Here is a 20815-nt window from a genome sequence, read left to right as displayed (position 1 = left end):
GTGTTCTGTGTTCATGTATGTATTTTATGAACATGTAGCCTAACCTTCAAATACAGTGAGAGTCAATACTGTTTGCATGTTAGAGAAGGTTCTCTAGGACAATAACTAAAGGTTTTGATAATCTCCAAATCTTATGCAATCAAATGCGTAGGAAGAGTAAATATTTTTCAAGAGCAGGCCTGCCAAAGGGTTCGAATTACTTGCCAGGATGATTGATAGTTTGCCAATTGATTTATGGTGCTCAATATGATATTTTGCACAGTGATTAAAGGTCTCGTCCTCAGTTCTTGTGAAATTGCCTACAGTTATATTTGCGGACTAATTTTCTCTCTTCATTGTGAACTGTGGATGAACTCACCTCAGCCCATGTGGTTTAGGGGAACTGCTCACTGTGTCTCGCAAAAGGCAAGACCAGACTGATATTTCACGTCAGGAGACACTCTTTAACCAAAATCCACTAAGCTGGAAGCCTTTTCTGCAGCATGTGATGTATTTTTGTCTGATGAAATCAACACAGAGATGACAACATAGGAACTAGTTTAAAATACAAAGCGTACAACGAACTTTGAGCTAGCTTGATCTTAATCCTGCATTCAAAAGTCTCACTCACTGTATGTACATTTTACGATCTCTGTACATGTAGTATCAAAAGTTAATGTACTTGTTATGCAGGAAAAATGGTCCCTGTGAGTACTTTATGTTATTGGATTGATAATACTGGAACTGCTAATTTACTACTATGTAATGTTGATTTAGTTCAATTTGAGATTTTTATTAGATCATCAAATGCTTTCTATGTGAAAGCTTGACCTGCAATAACTAAAAGAAATTCTGTGCAATGTAGAAATATGTCCTTGTATAATATGGAAATACCCTTCTTAAGAACCTACTTATATAAAGTACAGGTATGTCAAAAGTTCCAAAGTTAATTTTCACCTTGGAAACAACACTCTCACCTCAAGGTCCAGTTACAGTAGCAGCTCTTCTGAAGCTTTTGATTGTATCACATGATCTTCCTCAGCAGGTGGAGTTGCCCTTGAGATTGTTTTGTCAATTGAAAACTGTACTTAAAGTGCAGTTACTTTTTAGGAGATGTACTTAGTTACACTCCACCGTTACACATAAGCAAGCTATTTTAAAATGCAAAGTCCATGAAAAAGTTTTAGCAAGTTTGAGGTTTATACATTCCTATATAGTGCAGTATATAAACTAGGATGGCTGCATTTTGCTGCTTGTGCTAGAATTTTGCCTCTCTGGAAACAAACTGTCACCGACTGAAGGTAAAGCAGTATTTTATCATACAGTGCAGGCCTGCTCAGACTGACCTGTCTGCACAAACACTGACAGTGTGGTGCTTAAAACGCCCACAGAGGAGAAACTGTCCTGCCAATCATAAATAAGGACAACTGAGATGATTTATCCGTCTGAAACTGGAGAGTGAATTGTGAATCAGTTCAACTCTCTGTATGTATTACCCTATTACACCCCCTCCTCCTCTCTCTTCCTCTCTCTCTCCCTCTCTCTGCGCTGATGGGAGGAGCGCGGCGCTCCTCTCTGTATAAGAAGTGTTGAACATTGAGCAAGGGATTTTACACAGCTACTCAGGAGAAACGAAATGATCTGCCCTGGAGCCGCAGCAAAATGCTGGATGGACACCTACTCCTGGGATGGTTATCATTCACAGTTATAGTGTATCTTCTCAACTTGCCTGGACCAACCGCAGCATATTTCGGGTAAGGACTGAAAGACATAACCAGCATGTCCATGATGCTACTTTCATTGATTTGATTGGTTCCTGATTTACAAAGCCGGGTAACAACTTTTTTGTTCTCCTTTAACTTAACTTAAAACTCCCTTCTAAGCTAAAAAAATCTGTTCAGCAAAAGTGAAACAAAAACATGTGATCATTGATTTTGATTGATCTGAACACATGTTTTGATTGCACACTAATGTCTGCGGGTCAGTGGGGTGTCACTTGGCGGCGGTTGCGCAGCGCTCAGCGGCCTCACAGCTGGTGGCTGCAGCAGGTTGTCTGCACATGATTTGGCCTCACTCAAGCTGCTGACAATTAATTTTTCTTGCGACAAGCAGTGTCAGCAAATATCTAGGCAGGCAACGAAACCGTATAGCCTATCAACACAGCATCTATTATAGGTATATGAACGCAGCCCCGGAGTAATGTTGGCCGAGGAGAGTTCACCCCATTCTTTCCCTGACAATTGAGCCAGCGCCCACTGGTAAAGTATCCCCTGGCTCGCTTGAATGGCAGGTAGCGGCCGAGTGATTATTTTGCACTAGTAAAAATCATATCCTTAGTCGACTCTCAAAACAAGCCGCGGAGCGAAAGGTGAGTGTATATGCCTCAGACTCAACAGCTGGTAACAATAAAGCAATCTGGTGGCCGAAACGTCTGCTCAGCTTGCACAGAAAATTCCCCCATCCAGCATAAACATCACACAACTCCGGCAGGGTTTTTTTTTTTTTTTTTTTCTGCTGCCTCCATCAAGTTTAAAAAACACTTTGGAACACGTGTCGGGGGAAATTAATCTTGAAAAATCTAGCGTTTCATGAATCATGTCATATACACAATAATGTTTAATTTAGAAAGTGCACAAGGGTGTATATTTCAAAGTAAGTCATTCCCAGGGAACGCCTTGGATTTTAGGTGTAGCCCACTATGACCTCCACCTCAGAGTGGCTACTAATGCACTGAACTCAGTTTTCTTTTTTTCTTCTGTCTTAGAAGAACATTTTCAGTGCAGGGAAGCCAAGGTCGTTCAAATGAGGGTCAGCATGTCGGATGGGGGAGCGGCCGTGTTTCACCTGGAGGTCAAGAGTTGTGATCCACAAAGCAAAATGTACCTTTAAGAAACAGTCAAGGTGGCATCTGTGTACTAAACAGAAGCCAGCCCTTGGTGTTTTTATTTTCCGATATTAGCATCTACAAATATCTGTGTTGATGGAGGTTGTTAGTGCTCCTCTTGGCTGCAAACAGCGCAACGGCGCAAGGAGACAAATGGCTGTAGACTGTGGAGTGATGACACTTGAGGCCTTTCCAGCAGAGTCAAATTTATGGTAGGTATGGGTGTTGTGCAGGATCCAGGAGTGTTAGGTGATCTGGGAACTGTTGTGAACCTGCAAGTCCCCTCGGGGCCCGTTAGACTGGTGTGTTAGACCTTTCGACCTGTTAGAGTGGGTTTTACTTTCTTCAGGTTATCCTAAATAAGGTATAAAAGTCTCAAGAAAAGTTATCAAAAAAAGGACAGGCAAAGCATACAAGGATGTCAGTTTTCGAAGTACTTGATTCACTTGATTCAACACTGTCTGAATAAGCCGGATGGTTGTAACACACACCCAGTTTTTCACATCTCTGGGTAAATGTTGTTCTCTTGGGTGTTGCGCCAAAGTGCTGGCACTCATCTTTGGAAAGTGGGTGATGCAAACATCCTGTGTGGCACCTGTAATAGCTCCGTATGCTGGAAATATCGCAGCCCTTCTCAGTAAAACGTCATCATCTGTAATGCCCGTGCATATATCGAGTACTTTCACTGTCTCTCACTCTGTCTTTGGTTTCATTGCAGCTCTAAAGTTGCATTAGAAGGACAAATGTAACCCCCCACCCACCCACCCCCCACCCCCCTCTCTGTTTCTGTCTCCCTCCCTGTTGCAGTGTCGCCCTTGGCAGGCAGCATGTATTAAGTCTGACATGCCAAATTGGCACTCACATCGGCCTTAATGGTCCTAATGGTAATGCATATTTACTTATTCAGTTAGCACTTGTTTTCAGTTCCCTCTCTCAGTCTGTTCTCTATCTGTGGCCTGTGTGGTGCAGAGAGACATGTGGTATTACAATACTCCCAATTTATTATTCTGTGGCCCAGTGAGGAGGGAATATGAATGAGTGTCAGTGAATGATTTAGCCCTGCAGCTGAGGAACATGAAACATACTGGAAGAGCCTGCACAGGTGACACAGATACAGAATGTGACTGCCCCGTGGCCAGCTTCCCAGAAACTCGACACCGGTGACACTCACAGCACAGTCCTGCCCAGCTTTGACTGCGGGACATACTAACATAAACCTGTTCAAATAAATATTCCATGAGCACGAGGCATCCTAGGGCCTCCTGGGTACTGATTTACTCAAAATAGAGGGTCAATGTTGCATACCCAATTTCCAGAGTGCGGTGGAGCGTAAGTGTAACATAAACACAATCTCTCCTGCCCATAGTCTGCGCAGCCGAGGGTGGGGTGGGATTCCTGGCGTAGTCAAGCACTCGCTTAAATTGTCATCCTTTGCCACAAGAATGTGAGCACTCATTTTCTTTCCCTCAGCCTGTTGTGGCAGGTGCTGGTTCTGCTAAATCCGTTATCATTAGAGTTTGAATCGGAGATGTGCGTCGAGCTTTCCTCTCTCGGCCTCACAGATTACACCACCTCGACGAGACGTCGTGTAAAATTGTGGGAGAAGGAAGTGATTTGTCTGCCTCGTTCGACCCCATCAGAGTGCCATCTGAGACGACTCTGATGGTTTAAATTTGAGTTTTGGTAAAAAGGCATCCTGTGGTCTTGTAAACTGTGCTGAATGTGAGTCCTAACAGTGAGTCAAGAGTTTGTTTTTATTTAGTTCATGTGCGACATATACAGGAAGGCTGCCCACAGTCATGCAGCTGGGATTTACCAATCACTGAGGCACCACAGCATCCGGAAGAAGCAAATATAGCGGTTGCCAGTACTTGCTATTTAATTACTGTGATATCCTTAAACACTCTATCACCAGTTTGTTCCTGAAGCAGAGCTGGTGCCCTTTCAGATGGTATTATTGTTTTCAGCGCTCCATTAAGTGAGGCAGCACGCCAAAAACAACAGGATAACAAATGGGATGTGTGTAAATTTACTGATGAGGAGTGATTTTTCAGCATGCGGCTGTAAAAGGATTTTATCACTGTGCTGAATTAGTTCCTGGTGTGTATCAAACAGCAGTGTGTTTTAAAGCTTTAAAGGAGCCTCATTTCTTCAGCACAGCACAAAAATGTTACAAGTTGTTTTTTAAGCTGCTCCATGTAAACATTTCCTTTGGTTCTCTCCTCTCTCTCTCCCCTCCCGTCTCCTGGTTTGCCTGCCTCATGTGCGTGCCGGCATCCCTGCAGTGGTTTGTGGGGAGCTGCTGGGTGATTACCACTCATTAGGAGCAGCAGAGCTAGTGTGGGCTCAGGCTGGCGTTGCCTGGCAGACAGTGGTGGCGGGCGTCTCATTACCAGGCCTTAAGGACTGATTAGCCCTGACGTGCAGCAGGGCGGGGAGCACCGTTGATAGAGGGATTTCCCAACTTCATAGGATATCCTGTGGCCACGGCCACACCTCAAAGGGTATCACTTTACCGTGAGCCAAGAAGATAGGATTCTCTCAGCACTGGCTGCTGTGACCGTGTAGCGCGGTGAGATCACGCAGAGCTGGAGGCTTAGATAAGAGACCGCATGAGCTCTGAAAAGAGAGAGCCTTGTTTTTTTTATATTTCTGGTTGATACATCCGGATTTGAGCTAAGCCGTGCTTTGCTTTGAGTGCTCTGCTGCATGACATCCCTCATGGAGAGGCCTGCTATGCCCATGGATGCCACAGGGTGGTGCAGTGTCTTCTGAGAGTGCAGGATGGTCCTCAATCAGCACTTTGCAACCTTTTTTTGTGTAACAGTAGGAGAGTGGGAAATGAAATGTGAAAACATCAAATCTGACGGCAGCCAAGTCTGTGTAAAAATAATTTTAGGAAAGGAAAATAGTTCAACGTGTGCTTAGTTGTGGTCAACCTGCGAGACATGTACAAAGTGTCTTTAAACTTTAGCTTACAGAGCAAAAATTGACCTCTGTGCACAGGGTAGTGTGTCTTCTCAAAACTGAGTGATGCACAGTGTTGCATTTAAAGTTGGTACACTTTTGTTATGAAGGTTTCAGCTGCGTCAGTAGTGAGTTGTTATGGGGCTCATACTGTGTAATAACATGGCTGTGCTGAATACTTAGAAAGATAAATGGTTTGTTGAGGCTTTTAAAAATGTGTTTGGCCTGCTCACATCCGGGGGTCTTACAGCTCTGGTGTCATCAGTGGGCCGAAGAGACCGCAGCTAAGACATATTTGATTTTAAAAGGACGGCAGCTCCAGCTCAGTCCCACCAGTCAGCTGTGCACATGATTGGTGGATAGTCAGAAGATATGGGAGGGAAACTCCCATTGAAGGAAACTCTTGTTGGCCAAGCTGCACACACATGATGATCTTTGCAGATGGAGCTGGAGACATGGGCAATTTGCAAAACAGGAAAACTAATATAGACTCAAGATACTTTTAGTGGTCAGGCATTGATGAGATGATGCTAGTTAGTGAGACCGCTATGTCCTGTGTTTTCCATTTCTCGACCGCAGGCGAGTTTTCTCTGCCTGGTTTGTGGGGATGGAAGAGACATGGCAGTTGACATGTGCCAAGATTAGCAGATTGACAAACCCTCACTGAAGGCTTTGGTCCTTGAGAGAGTATGTGTGCGTTTCTCACGTCTAACTCAAGGAGATGTTGACACTTTTGCTCTTTTTTAAAAAAATTTATTTTAATTAAAAAGTCTCTCTCTGCGGCAGCCAACATAAAATCTACGTTTTAAGATCTCATGCACCTGTTTGAAAACATGTTCAATTTCATAAGTTGACCAAACCCTTTCAGAACTGCAGGGTTAGATTGCCGATGCACTTTATCTGGATCTTGCATAAACACAATCTTATAGAAGCCTGACCTGACATGCACTATAGTCCTCTCAAATGTGTGTATTTGCCAAATGGGTGTTATTATATAAACTAAGGTTTGTCCCGTATGGCATATTTAGCCATACAGCCTGAGCATTAGTTTGAGAATGGACACAGTCAGACATACAGGTACGCTGACTTGAATGTGCCTAGACATGGTAGACGTCTGTCTCATGTCAAAAAGGTCCCATTTACATGACTTTTCAACCGGTAACTGTTGCTTAAATCGTACGTTGTCAAGCTTTTTTGAGACCTGGTGATAAATGAGCAGTGTGTACATGCACAGACACTCATGCTACTGGGGATTAGTAACATGTTTTTAACTTGGACATTACTTTCGCAGCAATCTTTAATATGTTACAGCAAATTAAAAACAATAACATGTTGCCTTTTTGGTTTATGCATTTGAATTCTGTAGGCCTTTCGGGAAAAAAAAACAACTAATCTTTCAGTAGTAAGAGTAAATAACCGTTAATGAACTCAGCCAGTTGCAGTTACTGAGGCATGAGTGATTCAAAACAGCTACTGTTTTGTTTTGGATTTTGTGGTTTGACTTTGCATGCTCGGTTTATTCACAGGAGTGCTTTTGCTCAGTGTAACAGCAACGAACAAACCTGACGTTTCCAGTCTCCGAACACATTTAAATATCTGTTTTTCTTTTTCTAGAACTGCACACACTTTATAGTCAAACTGTTGTGCTCCCCCGACAAATAACTGTAGTCTGGGTCTTGTGTCAGCATGTGCGAAATCGGTGAGAGCCGAGTACAGTATGTGTGCCTGAACGTGTTTGGTGCGTCGGTGCGCTGGTACAGGGCTGCTCTGTGCCATGGTGTAGGCTAGAACAGGGGAGTCATGCGGACACTGCTGCGCGCCCAATCTGTGCCAGTCACACAGTGACTATAACTGAGCTGCTGACCTTAGAAGCCTTGAGTTCTCACATAGCAGTTAAACCTCTTACCATGCCCCACACTCCCTTTCCCAAACCCAGGTCCTGTAGTCCCTACTGCTCAGCTACCAGCGCTTGCATTCATGGCTATGGATTAAAAAATGAGTCTGAACAGTAACTTTACTCGCTTTTTTTTATGAATTGAAAAAGAAAGATATTATTATAGTGCAACTTTTTATGTGGAAAAATTGAATGAGAATACACTGATTTATAAGGAGGTCTGCCTAATACGTCATGTCATTCACATTTTAAAATATCAAGAGAGTACATGTCCGGGAACTCGACCTGATCAGTGAGTTAGTGGGAGTAGTCTGACGCGGCCTATGTGGGTTGTAAATGACCAGAATGGACAGCAGATGACATAACTCTGGGTCATATCCTGTTAAGTCATACGAGATAGCGGACTTTCCCGCCTCACAATGTGGATAACAGTGCTTCTACATGCTACTTGACATCCCCACTACACAGAAAAGGCTCATTACTCAACTAATAATGACTTACTAAGTCCCAGGCCTGTACCACTTTGTTTTCAAAGTCGTTTTGTCATGTTACTGTACTGTGTCAGTCACAGCTTGTTAGGAATAGTCACAACACCCAGCGCTTTCAACCACTGACTAATCTTATCTTAGCCTCATACATAATCGTTTACTCTTTCCCCTATTTCTGGTTTTAATGCGTTGGAGAACGAACAGTGTCACTATGGAGAAAGTGTCTGAGTTCAGAGCAGGATTCCCTTCCCTTCCCTTCTAAACTTCCTGGAGGTGGACAACAGCCTGGAGACTCCCTGTACCAGAGAGCCATTCGACACTGATTCATGGTTTCTCCAATTATTCAAGCCTAAGCTGTGGAGCACATTGTCAGCCATAGTTAGAGTGGGCCAGAGGGAAAACACCACACACACTCACATTCCTACTACCTCTGGCATTGCCTGGGCTGTGATACACCAGATGGGACTTGGGCAGGGTGGTCTGAAGTTCATCCAACATTTCTGAGAAAAACACACACTTTTTTCCCCCCTAAAGGAGCATTTTAAATGCTGCGAGTGCAGGAGGAAAAAATGAAAGAGAGAAAAGGAGATCGGCACTGGCGAGTTTAATTTCCTACAAAAACTCAATGTTTAATTTAATGAACAATACTAACATTTCTTTTTCTACCATACAGAGATTAATCTCAGGTGAGCACGGTGGTGTGTCTTCATGACAGCTGAACTGTTTCAGGGCACATGTTCATGTCTGTCATTGTCTTGTGTAGGCTGCATTCGTAGACAGCGGTGGTTTTGTCTAGAGGAGGCTTTGTTTTGAGCCAACAGCTGGGGGGAATGATTGGCATTCGTTTAGAGTAATTGACCAGTGGGAATAGGGGGAGTTTGGAGAAGAGGAAAAAAGGTGGAGGAGGAGGAGGAGGAGGAGAAGGAGGAGGAGGAGGAGGAGGAGGAGAGGGGGGGGTTGGTTGTGATCTAGGAGACACCAGACCACACAACCTGCAAGTTCAGGCTGATGGAGAAACTGCGGCTTTTGTTGCTTTTTCTGCCTGGGCGCGTTCTGCCCCGACTGACTCTCATAGGTGTTGACTTAAGGTTGTAAGTTCCCATGTGCACGTGCACACGCATGTATGCACGCGCACACACACACACACACACACACACACGTATACCTCTAACTGCACACACAAACATAGCCAGCACCTGTTAGTCTGGTGGAGTGGAGATGATTAACAGACACATTCATTCCTATCTTCATATCAGAAAACTAACACAGTGCCAGAAATATGTTGGATTTGGTAACTTGTAGTTTTAAAAAATTTCACAGTGATTTTGCTCACTGGTTGGAACATCTAAAATAGCTTTTCCTGAATTATTGATCTTGACATTATTGTGAATATTGGTTGTAATGTTGTTAAAATGTGAATGTCACCTGTAAGAGGCAAAAATAAGTGAAAAAACATATAAATAGGTCAGAAAAAAATCAGTGATGTATCAGCCAATAATCACTTTAAAACATAACACCGAGAGACATTTTTGATAATGTTCCCTTAAGTTAATTTATTTAAGGAATCATAGCCAAGATATGTTCTGAGGGGAACATTTTACAGTTGAAAAATAAACTTGTCAGTGCTCTCTGTTGGAACAACTATCTAATGGCAACACTAAATTACCTCTTTGGCATTTTCACTTCCTTGGTTTCTTGTATGAATATCAGAATAAGCTAAAACTGGCCGTCATATCATCCCCTTCGATGCTGCAGCTGTGACTAATGATTATTTTATATTGCCAATTAATCTGTCAATTTTTTAAGGGGTTAGGTCATGTTTATAAAATGTTATAAAATAGTTAAAAATCACAATAACAGTTTCCCAGATCCCAAGGTGACAATTTCAGATTCTTTTCCAAAGATACTCAAAGAACCAAAGCCCAGAGATATGAAACACACAAGAGCAACATAATCCTCATATTTTAAAAACTGGAAACAGAAAATCATTTTTTCTTTGTGATGTGCTTAAATAATTCATCATTATCTTTTTTTTTTTTTTTTTTTTTTGAATCCAACGTTCTAAAAGTTTGCAAGATTTACTGCTTGGAGACCTTAATCTGCACCACATGTAGTAAGCTGCCTTTGTTTATATATGGCTGTGTGGGTATATGAATAACACCAGCAGTTACAAAGCTATATGTGTTTGTAGCTTATACATGGAGCAAGCACTTCATTTAGGCCAAGAAAGTTAAAGTAAGAGTGACCATATGTTTTCCACTCTCTAAGAGTTTAGGTATTGTTACGTTTCTTTAACTATTTACATACCAAACCAGTGAAGAACGAGCAGAATTACCAGCTGAGGGTCACTTCCAGGACTCTAATGTAAAACCAGAGAAGGGGCGATGACGGCAAAGTTTAGTACTAGTCAATGATTTCCTTGAGAGATCGACTCTGAGGCTCCAGCGTGCGAAATGAGGCCTTCTCACTGAACCCGCTGCATTGGAAAATGTATATAAAGTAAATGTCACGGGCAATGGGAGGTGCTGACAGGTAGAGAGAAAGGACTAAACAAACACCAGTGTTACTAAGTGAAAGACAGTGGTGGAGGCGCAGCATGAGAGTGGGTCAGCGATGTCTGCGAGAGGCAAGTGTGCGAATGGAAAGCAAAGCTGAGCAAACACTAGCAAGGATCCCACCTCACGTAGGATAATAATGAGTTTTATATGTTGGAGTTATATTCCACGTGTAACTGGTGTTGCTGTGCCAACACCTCAAACAAAAACACCTACAGAAAATGGTCCATGATGTGAAAACACAAGCGTACATGGTCTTACTTTCTAATTCAGGATGGTGGAGATACCGCGGCGATGCCTGCGCTTCACTTACTCTTTTAATCATGTGTGTTTATGAAAAGCAACTATATTCTGAGTTTGGCACCACTTCCTAATAAAGCACCCTTTAGAACGGGTTTATAGTTGTAACAAGTGGCTTTTTAATGGTTAATAAATACTTTCTTAATGCTTTATAGAGCAGTTATTAGATGAAGAAATTTTGGGTTGCCAGGTTGTGGAAAAATCCCTTTGGCCAGTGTTAATGCTTTGTATTTGGCAATAAAAGTGTTGTAAATGTTGTACAGCTGAAACTATTAGTTGAAGAATGGTCGATCGACAGAAAATTAATCCCCAACAATTTTGATGATAATAATAAAAGTAATAATTTTTCAAGCTAATATGCCACAAATTTGATGTTTCTTGATACTTTCTAAAATGTCTTACACGTTAGTAAATTGATTTTTGGATTCTTTAGAGAGAAAGCAGGCCAAATTAAGACATCATCATGAGCTCCAGGAAACTGTAATGGACATTGTTTTTTACTGTTATAAATCAAACAGTTAAGTTTTAGATGGAGAAAATTAATAAATCGATAATGAAAATAATGATTTGATGCAGCCCCAAAATGCAGCCCCTTTTGTTAAAGGAAAGGGATAATTATCTATTAACAAATATATTAGTCATATACCCTTTACAAAAGGTAGAGAGTGTGCTGTATGCTTTTTGAAAAATCATTGACTGGGTTATCAGATGTGACATGCGGCTGTGTTTTTCCATTTTCCCACATTAAAGTGGACATCGTTATGGGAAAACACACATCGTTATGGGAAGACTTCCATTTGACCACAGATTTCAAGTTCAGATTTGTAATGATTTTTGTGATTCAACCACTGCAATGTTTTCCAGTTCTTTTTTTTTTTATTTTTCCTCCAAGTGAGTTGACTGAGTTCATTCTTCAGCAAACAGCAGAGTGGTATTTTTTTTTGTTTTCTGCAGATCACCATATTGGAATGTGTGACCCTCTGGTGTGACAACAGGGGTCACAGTCCTGCATCCAGAGAGAATATCATCTTCAATTTCCAGCAAATTTGTATTAAAGCGGTTGAAATCGAACCCTTCTCTTCGTCTTGCAAATATATTAAAAAAGAAAAGTGCATCCACTAAAAGCACGGTAGATCTACAAATACAGAAGAGATGGAGTCAGTGTACATCTGTGATACTATGTGACAACTGGTTTGCACAAATTTGCACAAGAACGAACCCTGGCAAGTGTCTCTCCCTCTCTCCGCTCTCAAATCTCTCCCCCTCCACAATTTGCCCTCGGGCTGTCTTTGTAACTAGCTAGAAATATGCCTTTGTGTCAAAAAGCCGCAGAGACAGTAGCGCTGAGATCAGTGTCATGTCATCTTTGGCTGCCCTCCAGCTCCGCTCAGACCATCTTTTTTGTCTCAGACAGGCAGACGTCACACAGACGGTTGAGGCCTGCCACTCTAATGGTCTCTTGTTTTGGCAGGCATGTGGGCTTTTAGAAGATTTGACGCTGATATGCGCTACTATCCATGTCTTACTGAGGAATGCGCGCGTCATGTTGGTGGTATTGAGTAAATACACATGCATAGTACAAATGCATTTAATACTACGTTTGTTAATTTGCAGATGCATACAGCGGTAAACTGCCTCCTGGTGTAGTGTGGATTTGAAAAACATCTTGAAAAACTATTGTTGCAAATGGACTTGGGCAGGTACTCCACGTGGCGCCATCATTCAATCCCTCACTGCTTTCTTGCCATAGAAATGTTGTGGAACGATTGTCAGTCATATGTAACATACTGGGTCAGCTGGAACTGTTTGCTTTGGCACTTTGAATATGTTTCCTTGGCATTGTTAGCGCAGCGTATTTTAACAAAGCATGAAACAATTAAGGGGAAAATGTCAGTTATTCAGAGGGAGACAGTTCTCGTGCATTGTATACGCCTCGCTCTGTACGCCTCAAACCATACATTTTTTTTACTCCGCGAGTGTGTTGGGAGAGCAATCTCTGTCAAGACACAGCTTGCCAGGTTTCCATTTGAAAATTCATAGCTGTCAGACAAGTAAAGGAAAGGCAAACACGCATTGTAAAAAGGAAACCATTTGACCCAATCTGAAAGCAAATCCCGATGCCTCCTCTTTGATTTGACTGCTCAGATTCTCAACCGGGCTGTGAATGCACTAGCAAAGACAATATCCTATAGCATATGTGAACTATTAAGTCCATTGGAATGAAACTGAGGACTCGAGGGGAAACGTTTCAGTCAGTTATTGGACTTAATAAAACAAATCTCTTGTTGAGGAACTCCTGTGACCTTCTGCTGGAGGCTGAAGTGAAAATGAGTGGTGACAGAATCTTCTGTGGAAAGCAGTAATGAAGTAAAAATGTAAGTCATGTAGATCACCGATCAACACGTCTGGTACATTAACTAAACTGGTGTGGACATCCAGCAGGTGCTCTGCACCTTTACAAAAATATTGTAGAATAATTTCTTTTGCACCGCCTGCCTGTGTGGCATGTTTCCCATTTGCTGTGGTTACTCTTCACAGTCATCGAGCTGGACTTCTTCAAATTTACTTGGCCGTATAATCACTTTTCACACCCATGAGGGGATGGACAACGAGTCCACACTGTTGACTTAATGATGTTGTAATATTCTCTTCCACTCTTCTTTTTGTTCAAAGTTTGCAAACAAAGATGAAAAGATGATGTTGTTTAATAATACATTTTAAGTTTTTATTTGACATTACCATTACCAGATTACCATTAAATTCAGGGCATACAATTTCTGTAAGACATACTGTGATGCTGTGTGTATGAATGCCAAAAATTATATTTAATGATTCCTGCGAGACTGTGAGACTGTGAAATATCCTGTTTCTCACTCTTTCTGTCATTTGTCTCCATTAACTGTCATGTCATGTATCTGTAAGACATTCACTGCAAAGCTAGAAGCTTTAATCCTTGTCTTAACTCACTTTTTTACAAGGATGAATAAATGAACACCTCAACCTGCCCCAGATGCAAAAGGTGAAAGTGCAACATTTCATCAATGTAGCATTAAGCGAGGTGTCACTCCATGCACAAAAGTGTCTTTTAAATGTCCAGAGTCTGTCTGCAAAGACACGTTGGCCTGAGGACTTTTGTGAGTTCTGTAAATCCATTTATTCTTCAGTTTCACTTTAAGGGTGTAAAGGAGGCCAGAAATTACACATAATGAACAACTACAGTGCCAATCCTGTCAGTTGGTGTGACCAAAATGGTCACAGGCTGACAGTCATGTCCCCTGTGTATGTTTATGAAAGTAATGCTCTGCTTTCCCCATCACAACCTCAGAACGCTGGTCGTCTGTTTTGCCAGCTATGTGGCAGTCCCCGCTTTGTGTGTTTTATATATGCTTCCCTTAAATAAACTGACGAAAGGAGCGCAAGTCTACCACATGTTCTCCATACCATGTTTAGAAGTGAAACTTCTGCTTGTTATATTTCAAATGGATTGCAGCTTTAAGATCCTGAATACTGGACTTTTGTTACAGGGATTATATGATGAGAGTGTAAATCCTGCTGTGTGATCATGTTTAAATCTATGCAAGTGAGTGACATTCCCCCCTCAGGATATGATATAAATATTAAACCAAGTATCCGCTGGCTACTGTTTCACATGCATGTGGTATGACTGTCACGTTCACTGCATGCCATCGTTTGAAATATGTCCCCATACCGGCTGAATACGTTATCAGTCATAATATACAAATTATAATCTCAATCTAAAATACCAGGGGCAGTGAGCTGCTGGTTCTGTGACTCGGTTACTGTGATAGAGCTCTAAAGGACAGGGACAAAACGGTGTCAGGAACTTCATGATAAGAAAGAACTCTTCCACCTCTGCAGAGAATTTGCTCTATACACAGACACGCCTGCGCTGGAGGTTGATCTCAATCTCCAGCAAATGTTGAATTCCCCTGAACATTAACCACTGAACAGCTGAATTCATTTGAACATTAACCAAACTTTTGAGCATTATATGCCCCAGCTGTGCTTCCTGTGCTGTTTATGTAGTATATCTTTGCAACTCTTATTGTTTATCCAGGAAGGTCAGCATCCTGCGCTTTATTGGATACTTTATCAAGATGTATCCACTCCCTCCCTGTGCACTGTTTAAACTGAGCCGACTGTGTCTGCGATCGTTCCCTCCAGGTTGACAGGTAATGAGCCGTTGTCTATCCTGCCACTGAACTCTCTACCAGAGGAGAACATGGGCAGGGCCCACTACAAGCTGTGCGACCGGCTCAAACTGGAAAAGAAGCAGCGCAGGATGTGCAGACGAGACCCGGGCGTGGCGGAGACCCTGAGAGAGGCCATCACCATGAGCGCCCTAGAATGCCAGTATCAATTCCGCTTTGAGAGGTGGAACTGCACCTTAGAGGGGCGCCACCGAGCCAACATACTAAAGAGAGGTATGAAGATATCTCATCGTCTTAACTCCAAAAGTAGAGTTCTTACTTTTCTATTTTCTTTCATCTCATTTGTCATTCTCCCCCACCCTTCCGCAGGATTTAAAGAGACAGCCTTCCTGTACGCCATCTCCTCAGCGGGCCTAACCCACGCGATGGCCAAAGCTTGCAGCGCGGGACGCATGGAGCGCTGCACGTGTGACGAGGCCCCGGACCTGGAGAACCGCAAGGCGTGGCAGTGGGGAGGCTGTGGAGACAACCTCAAATACGCCAACAAGTTTGTCAAAGACTTCCTGGGCAAACGCTCTAACAAGGACCTGCGCGCACGCGTGGACATGCACAACACAAATGTGGGCATGAAGGTGAGGTTGTACAATCAGAGGCACTGCACTGATTTTACATGTCAAATGTCAATTTGCTTGTAATAGGGAATCCTATGTTAGGCCTGTGAAAACAGTTGTATGATGTCTTCTGTGGCTGTGGAGAGCTTTCCAAAGCCTGAGAAAATGATTTAAGGGACCTCCCTTCTACTTAAAGCTGCTGTAATCAATATTTTTTACATCATCGGTGGATCAAATGACCAGAAAGTGGCCAGAAACACGACTCCAAATGTTGCTCCATGTCTTCTGGATGTGTAAATAAGCAAATGTTTGGTAACACATTCATCATATCAAATTTACAATGTGAAAATATGTCAGTGTTGTGTTTACAGCTTGTCTCACAACTGCAAAATGGCCAAAAAAAAAAAAAAAAAAATCAATTGGATTTAAGATTTGAACTGCAAACCTGCCTCACCTGTGGGGTTGTGGAGTTTGAACAATGTGAGTGTTTTCCAGGCAAAAGTTGCTTTGCATTATTGGAACTGTAGGATTCTGTGTTTTCTGAGCTTGACTCACCCCTGAGGGAGAAAGTCAGAATATGTCAGCCTCATTCTGCTGCACTGATTTTGACCATTGTTGCTTTAATTCGTCTCTTGTGAGACCAACTTCACAGAAGTGCAAGGCTAAATTGTTGGAAAGCCCCTTTAATGTCTCACTCGTTATCACATTTTATCTGTGACTTTGACAGCAAGCAAGAGTATTTTATTAGCTCGTAATTTTGTCGAAAAAATTAAACTGTAACTTAATTTAAGTGCGGCAGACATTTATTCATGTACCTCAGTAATGTTAGAAATATTTTAGGGAGTTGCATTCAAAGGAAAGAAAAAAAATGTTATTCAGTAATGTAGCAGTATATTTACTCCAGCTGTCATCTTAATGTTGCCTTTTATTAAAGTAATAATTTCCACAAGTGAAAGCAACAATGCACACATGAATCAAACCAGGACACACTCATAAAGAAACCAGTTTGAACAGGGCTGGAGTTCATCTGGAGTCACAGACAGTATTTAAACAAAATCTTGGCTAATTGCTCACACGAATCAGTTCAACGGTGGGAAAACTGTGATAATACAATACTGTCTGAGTTCTGTTTAATTGTGTAGACAAACAGCAACATGAAGTGCCAATTCATTGTGAGCCTTATCCCGGATATACTCTATTCCCATATCTTTGATTTAGCTTTTGTAATGCTGGAGTTTAAACATTATAGTGCTGGCAAATGACTGCTGTCCAAGACAAAACACACTGTCCAAACATATAGTTAAAGTGACCACAGAGGAATTTAATACGACCACAGAGGAATGACATTGATAAAGTTATACATGGGGCATCCCAGGAGAGTGAAATTACTGCAGAAAAACTGTTCAGTTTTGAATCGTCTCCATTAAAGCTGGGAAAAAAGAAACCTAAACTGATTAAAGTAATTGCCACTGGAAATTTGGGGAAATCTGAAAGTGCTCATTAGTCAATATTTGGTTTTCTCGTTCAGATTAGATAGGCAACAACTCTCACTTGTGCTCTGGCACAATTCAGCAATTGTTTGTGGTGAGCAAATATGGGTTTTTCATCTTGGAAGTGAAATAAAAAAAGAGGGAATGGTCTTAATCTGTCAAGCCAAAGCAAACTTAAGGCCTGGAAGCTGTTGCTTTTACTCGGCTTTTCTCATATTGTAGCCATTTTCATTTTTGGTTTTCAAAGTGAATTATAGCAGAGGCACACTTCCCAAATGTTAGCAGACACAAAACTCTCCCAAAAGACCAATGCAGGCTCTTCCTTTTCAGCTTGGCTCTCCAAAATCCAATCTCTCAGGAGATTATATTTGTGATAAAAGATTTACAACATTGTTTTTGCTCTTTTTTTTTTGTGATTTGCACATGTAGTGAGGTGTACCGCATTCATTCAGGATGAATTCCCACACGGAGGACCAAACTGGAATGTGCTAGCCTCTGCATCCCCCCGACATTTAAAAGCTGACCTATCAAATTTTCTTGACCTGCTGCTGTGATGAATATGCACTTCCTGTTCCCCGATCTCTTTCACAGTCTGAGAAAAGAACTGTTGATGCTATCCAAACTCCATTCAAGACAATGTGTTATTGTCATTGATTTTTGCATACACACTGCTTTTGACATTGTGGTTGATGCTTAAACCTTGGCTGACCGCGGAGAGGTCAAGTAGCGTTAAAATAACGTGTAGTGGTCTTTTTAGCTGACGATCTCTATGTTTCACTTGCAATTATGTATGATTTTACATAAGAGAAGACTTTCTTTAATATTATTTTCTCTTTCCAACGGTTTGCATGACTTACTCTCTGTGTTATTACATAATTACTAGGAGACTGGGTTGATCAAGTGTGGGTTTAGAAAACATGTTAACGGTCAAAGGACAAGAATAGTGCCCAGCGCATGGCTGTCTGAATGGATTGTCTTTTTGTGGGTCCTTCCAAGGAATAAGCTCCCCTCACTTATCATAATAACAGTTATTGAGTTTAATCAAAATGTCATCCATGGTTATCATAACAGAATCAATCCTCCCACCAACCCTTATTCACTTACTATTTTATATGAAGCCTTAGACAAAGTGTTATATTGTTCTCTTTTGGTTCACAAGCAATAACCAAAGCCTCTGGTTCTCCCCTTTTATTAAGATATCAAAAAGAGCAGTGAGTATAATAATTTTCCATTATATCTATGTTCCTCCCAAACCACTGAACACCACCCTTATCATCTAATTGTGAGCATATTTGCGTAATTTGGCTCTTTGAACTGCTGCTTACTAAACAAAGGCTCATTAAATTATACAGCTTTCATTATATTCCTTTCATGTTTCATGGCAGTTAACAGTATTGCTCTGCTTCTGCACCAGGTAATCAAGGCTGGAGTGGAGACCACTTGCAAATGCCATGGCGTCTCCGGCTCCTGCACCGTCCAGACCTGCTGGAGACAGCTCCTGCCCTTCCACGAGATCGGCAAGCAGCTGAAGCAGCGCTACGAGACCTCCGTCAAAGTTGGCAGCTCCACCAACGAGGCGACAGGGGAGGGAGAGATCTCCACAGGCCGGAGCCAGCAGCAACAGCAGCAGCAGCAACAACAACAGCAGCCGCAGCAGCCGCAGCAGCCGCAGCAGCCGCAGCCCCTGCCCGGCCTGAACGATCAGATCCCTCGCACTATGGACCTGCTCCACATCGAGGACTCGCCCAGTTTCTGTAGACCCAGCAAGTACTCGTCGGGCACAGCAGCCCGCAAGTGCTACAAGGATAAGAACTGCGAAGCTATCTGCTGCGGGCGAGGCCACAACACTCAAAGTAGGGAGGTGACCAGGCCCTGCCAGTGCCAGGTGCGCTGGTGCTGCTATGTCGAATGCAAGCAGTGCACACAGAGAGAAGAGGTGTATACCTGCAAAGGGTAACCCAGTCACCAGTCAGTCGCAGTGGAGCAAGTGAAAGATGGTCGTGTTGAAAAGGAGTGGTTGTTTTGTTCTCAAACAAGGTTTTGCTTCCACTGTCGGAACAGTGTCTGAACGAAGAGGAGCGAGCCGATGGAGAAGCAATAAGCACTTTGAGGGATTTCTGTGGGTTGGGGTTCAGAGGCCCTGTGACCCCCTGTGTCGGGGGTTTGCAGAGTTTAAAAAAAAAAAAAAAAAAAAAAAAAAAAACCTTCTCAGACAACTGGGTCAACATCTCAAGCTTTTTTGTCACGGTGTTGCCTTGAAGAGAGTAGCTTTTATTTTCCTATTAACAAAAATCTATTTGCATCTTCACACAAGAAAGCAGAAAGAAAACAAAGATTAGCATCCAGTTATTGAGGATCCAATTCAAGGACAGTAACACCAACAGACTGGTTTCTGGGGTCTTGCCTCAAGAAGAATGGTGTGTGTGTGTTTGTCAATTTTTTTACGCGTGTGTTTGTATGTGAGCACGTGATAGATAACGAAGGGGGAGGGGGGGGGTTCGAATGACGACTTTTATGGCAATGAAAACTATATTCAGAGACTGCGAAAAAAAAAAGACAGGGTGTAAGATTTACTCTACACGCACATATTTACACTCACACACATTGTGTGTTTGCATATGTATGTACATAAATTCAGTTATATTGTAATGATACTATACAAGCCACTTATCTAACTATGTTAAAACAAACCACTAACCACACAAATGTATGTTGTTTGTGTGCTCTCGCTCGTTTTTCTTCTTGATTCATGTTGACAAGGCCCTTTGGAAAGCAGCACACTTGTGTCCGTCGTCTTGCTGTGGATAATTTATAGATCCTTTGGGACTACTCCTTCACAGGGAGAAAAAAAAATCTCATTTTTTCTTTTCTTTTTTTTTTGTAATATAATATGAAGCTGTTAGTAAATGCATTAACAGAACATAACTAAACCAGTCAGTTTAGGCTATTCTCGGCCTTGAGCGAACCAGTGTTCAGGGAATAACTTAAACCACTATAACTATTTGGATATAATAGAGAGAAATAGTGCAAATACAAATAATATCCAAGTTGGAGATGACAATGGCCTTGTTATTATAGCCAATAGCGTTGCAACAGGTGATTATTTGTCCAGCGAATGGTCCATGTGTGACTTAGATCAAAAATTGTGGAGCTCCGCAGAGCTTAAATCTACTTATTAGGACTTTTTTTGTTTAACTTTGAATACTTTGAAGTTGTAAAGAAAACTGTGGAGAACTGGAGGAATGTAGCCCCCTACCATTTCACATCCTTCTTTCCTCTTCAGCTGCCACGATTTGATTGAGCCATATTCAACGTGTAGACATGCAGCATTTACAGCGGGTGCAGCATCAGTCAGTCCAAACAGTATGGGGCACCCGAGACGGAAATCTAACTTGCAGAATTGCTCAAGTGAAGATGAAAGCGTAAGCCTCATAGCTAATATAAATATATTTTATAAGACTAATATTTGCATAGT

The 20815-nt window shown here is 42.0% G+C and overlaps 1 protein-coding gene across 1 annotated transcript; it reads left to right on the top strand.

Moving 5' to 3' along the window:
- Positions 1–1636: 1636 nt before the first annotated feature.
- wnt9a (Wnt family member 9A) lies at positions 1637–19471 on the top strand. Its single transcript, XM_022758225.1, has 4 exons — positions 1637–1733; positions 15253–15512; positions 15609–15871; positions 18755–19471. The coding sequence occupies exons 1-4, from the start codon at positions 1642–1644 to the stop codon at positions 19295–19297; spliced, it is 1158 nt and encodes a 385-aa protein (XP_022613946.1). The 5' UTR covers positions 1637–1641; the 3' UTR covers positions 19298–19471.
- Positions 19472–20815: the final 1344 nt, after the last annotated feature.

This window comes from Seriola dumerili, unplaced genomic scaffold (genome assembly GCF_002260705.1).
Source record: "Seriola dumerili isolate Sdu_G_001 unplaced genomic scaffold, Sdu_1.0 BDQW01000291.1, whole genome shotgun sequence".
Classification (NCBI taxonomy): Eukaryota; Metazoa; Chordata; class Actinopteri; order Carangiformes; family Carangidae; genus Seriola; species Seriola dumerili.
Note: the sequence above shows the minus strand (reverse complement) of the source record. Positions and strands in the feature narration are given on the sequence as shown.

What these genes read in the sequence shown, in the direction of transcription:
- wnt9a (XM_022758225.1), top strand. Translation starts at nt 1,642, where the DNA reads ATGCTGGATGGACACCTACTCCTGGGATGGTTATCATTCACAGTTATA. An exon ending in CCAACCGCAGCATATTTCGG is followed by an intron (nt 1,734 to 15,252) that starts GTAAGGACTGAA and finishes CGTTCCCTCCAG; the next exon opens with GTTGACAGGTAATGAGCCGT. An exon ending in AGCCAACATACTAAAGAGAG is followed by an intron (nt 15,513 to 15,608) that starts GTATGAAGATAT and finishes ACCCTTCCGCAG; the next exon opens with GATTTAAAGAGACAGCCTTC.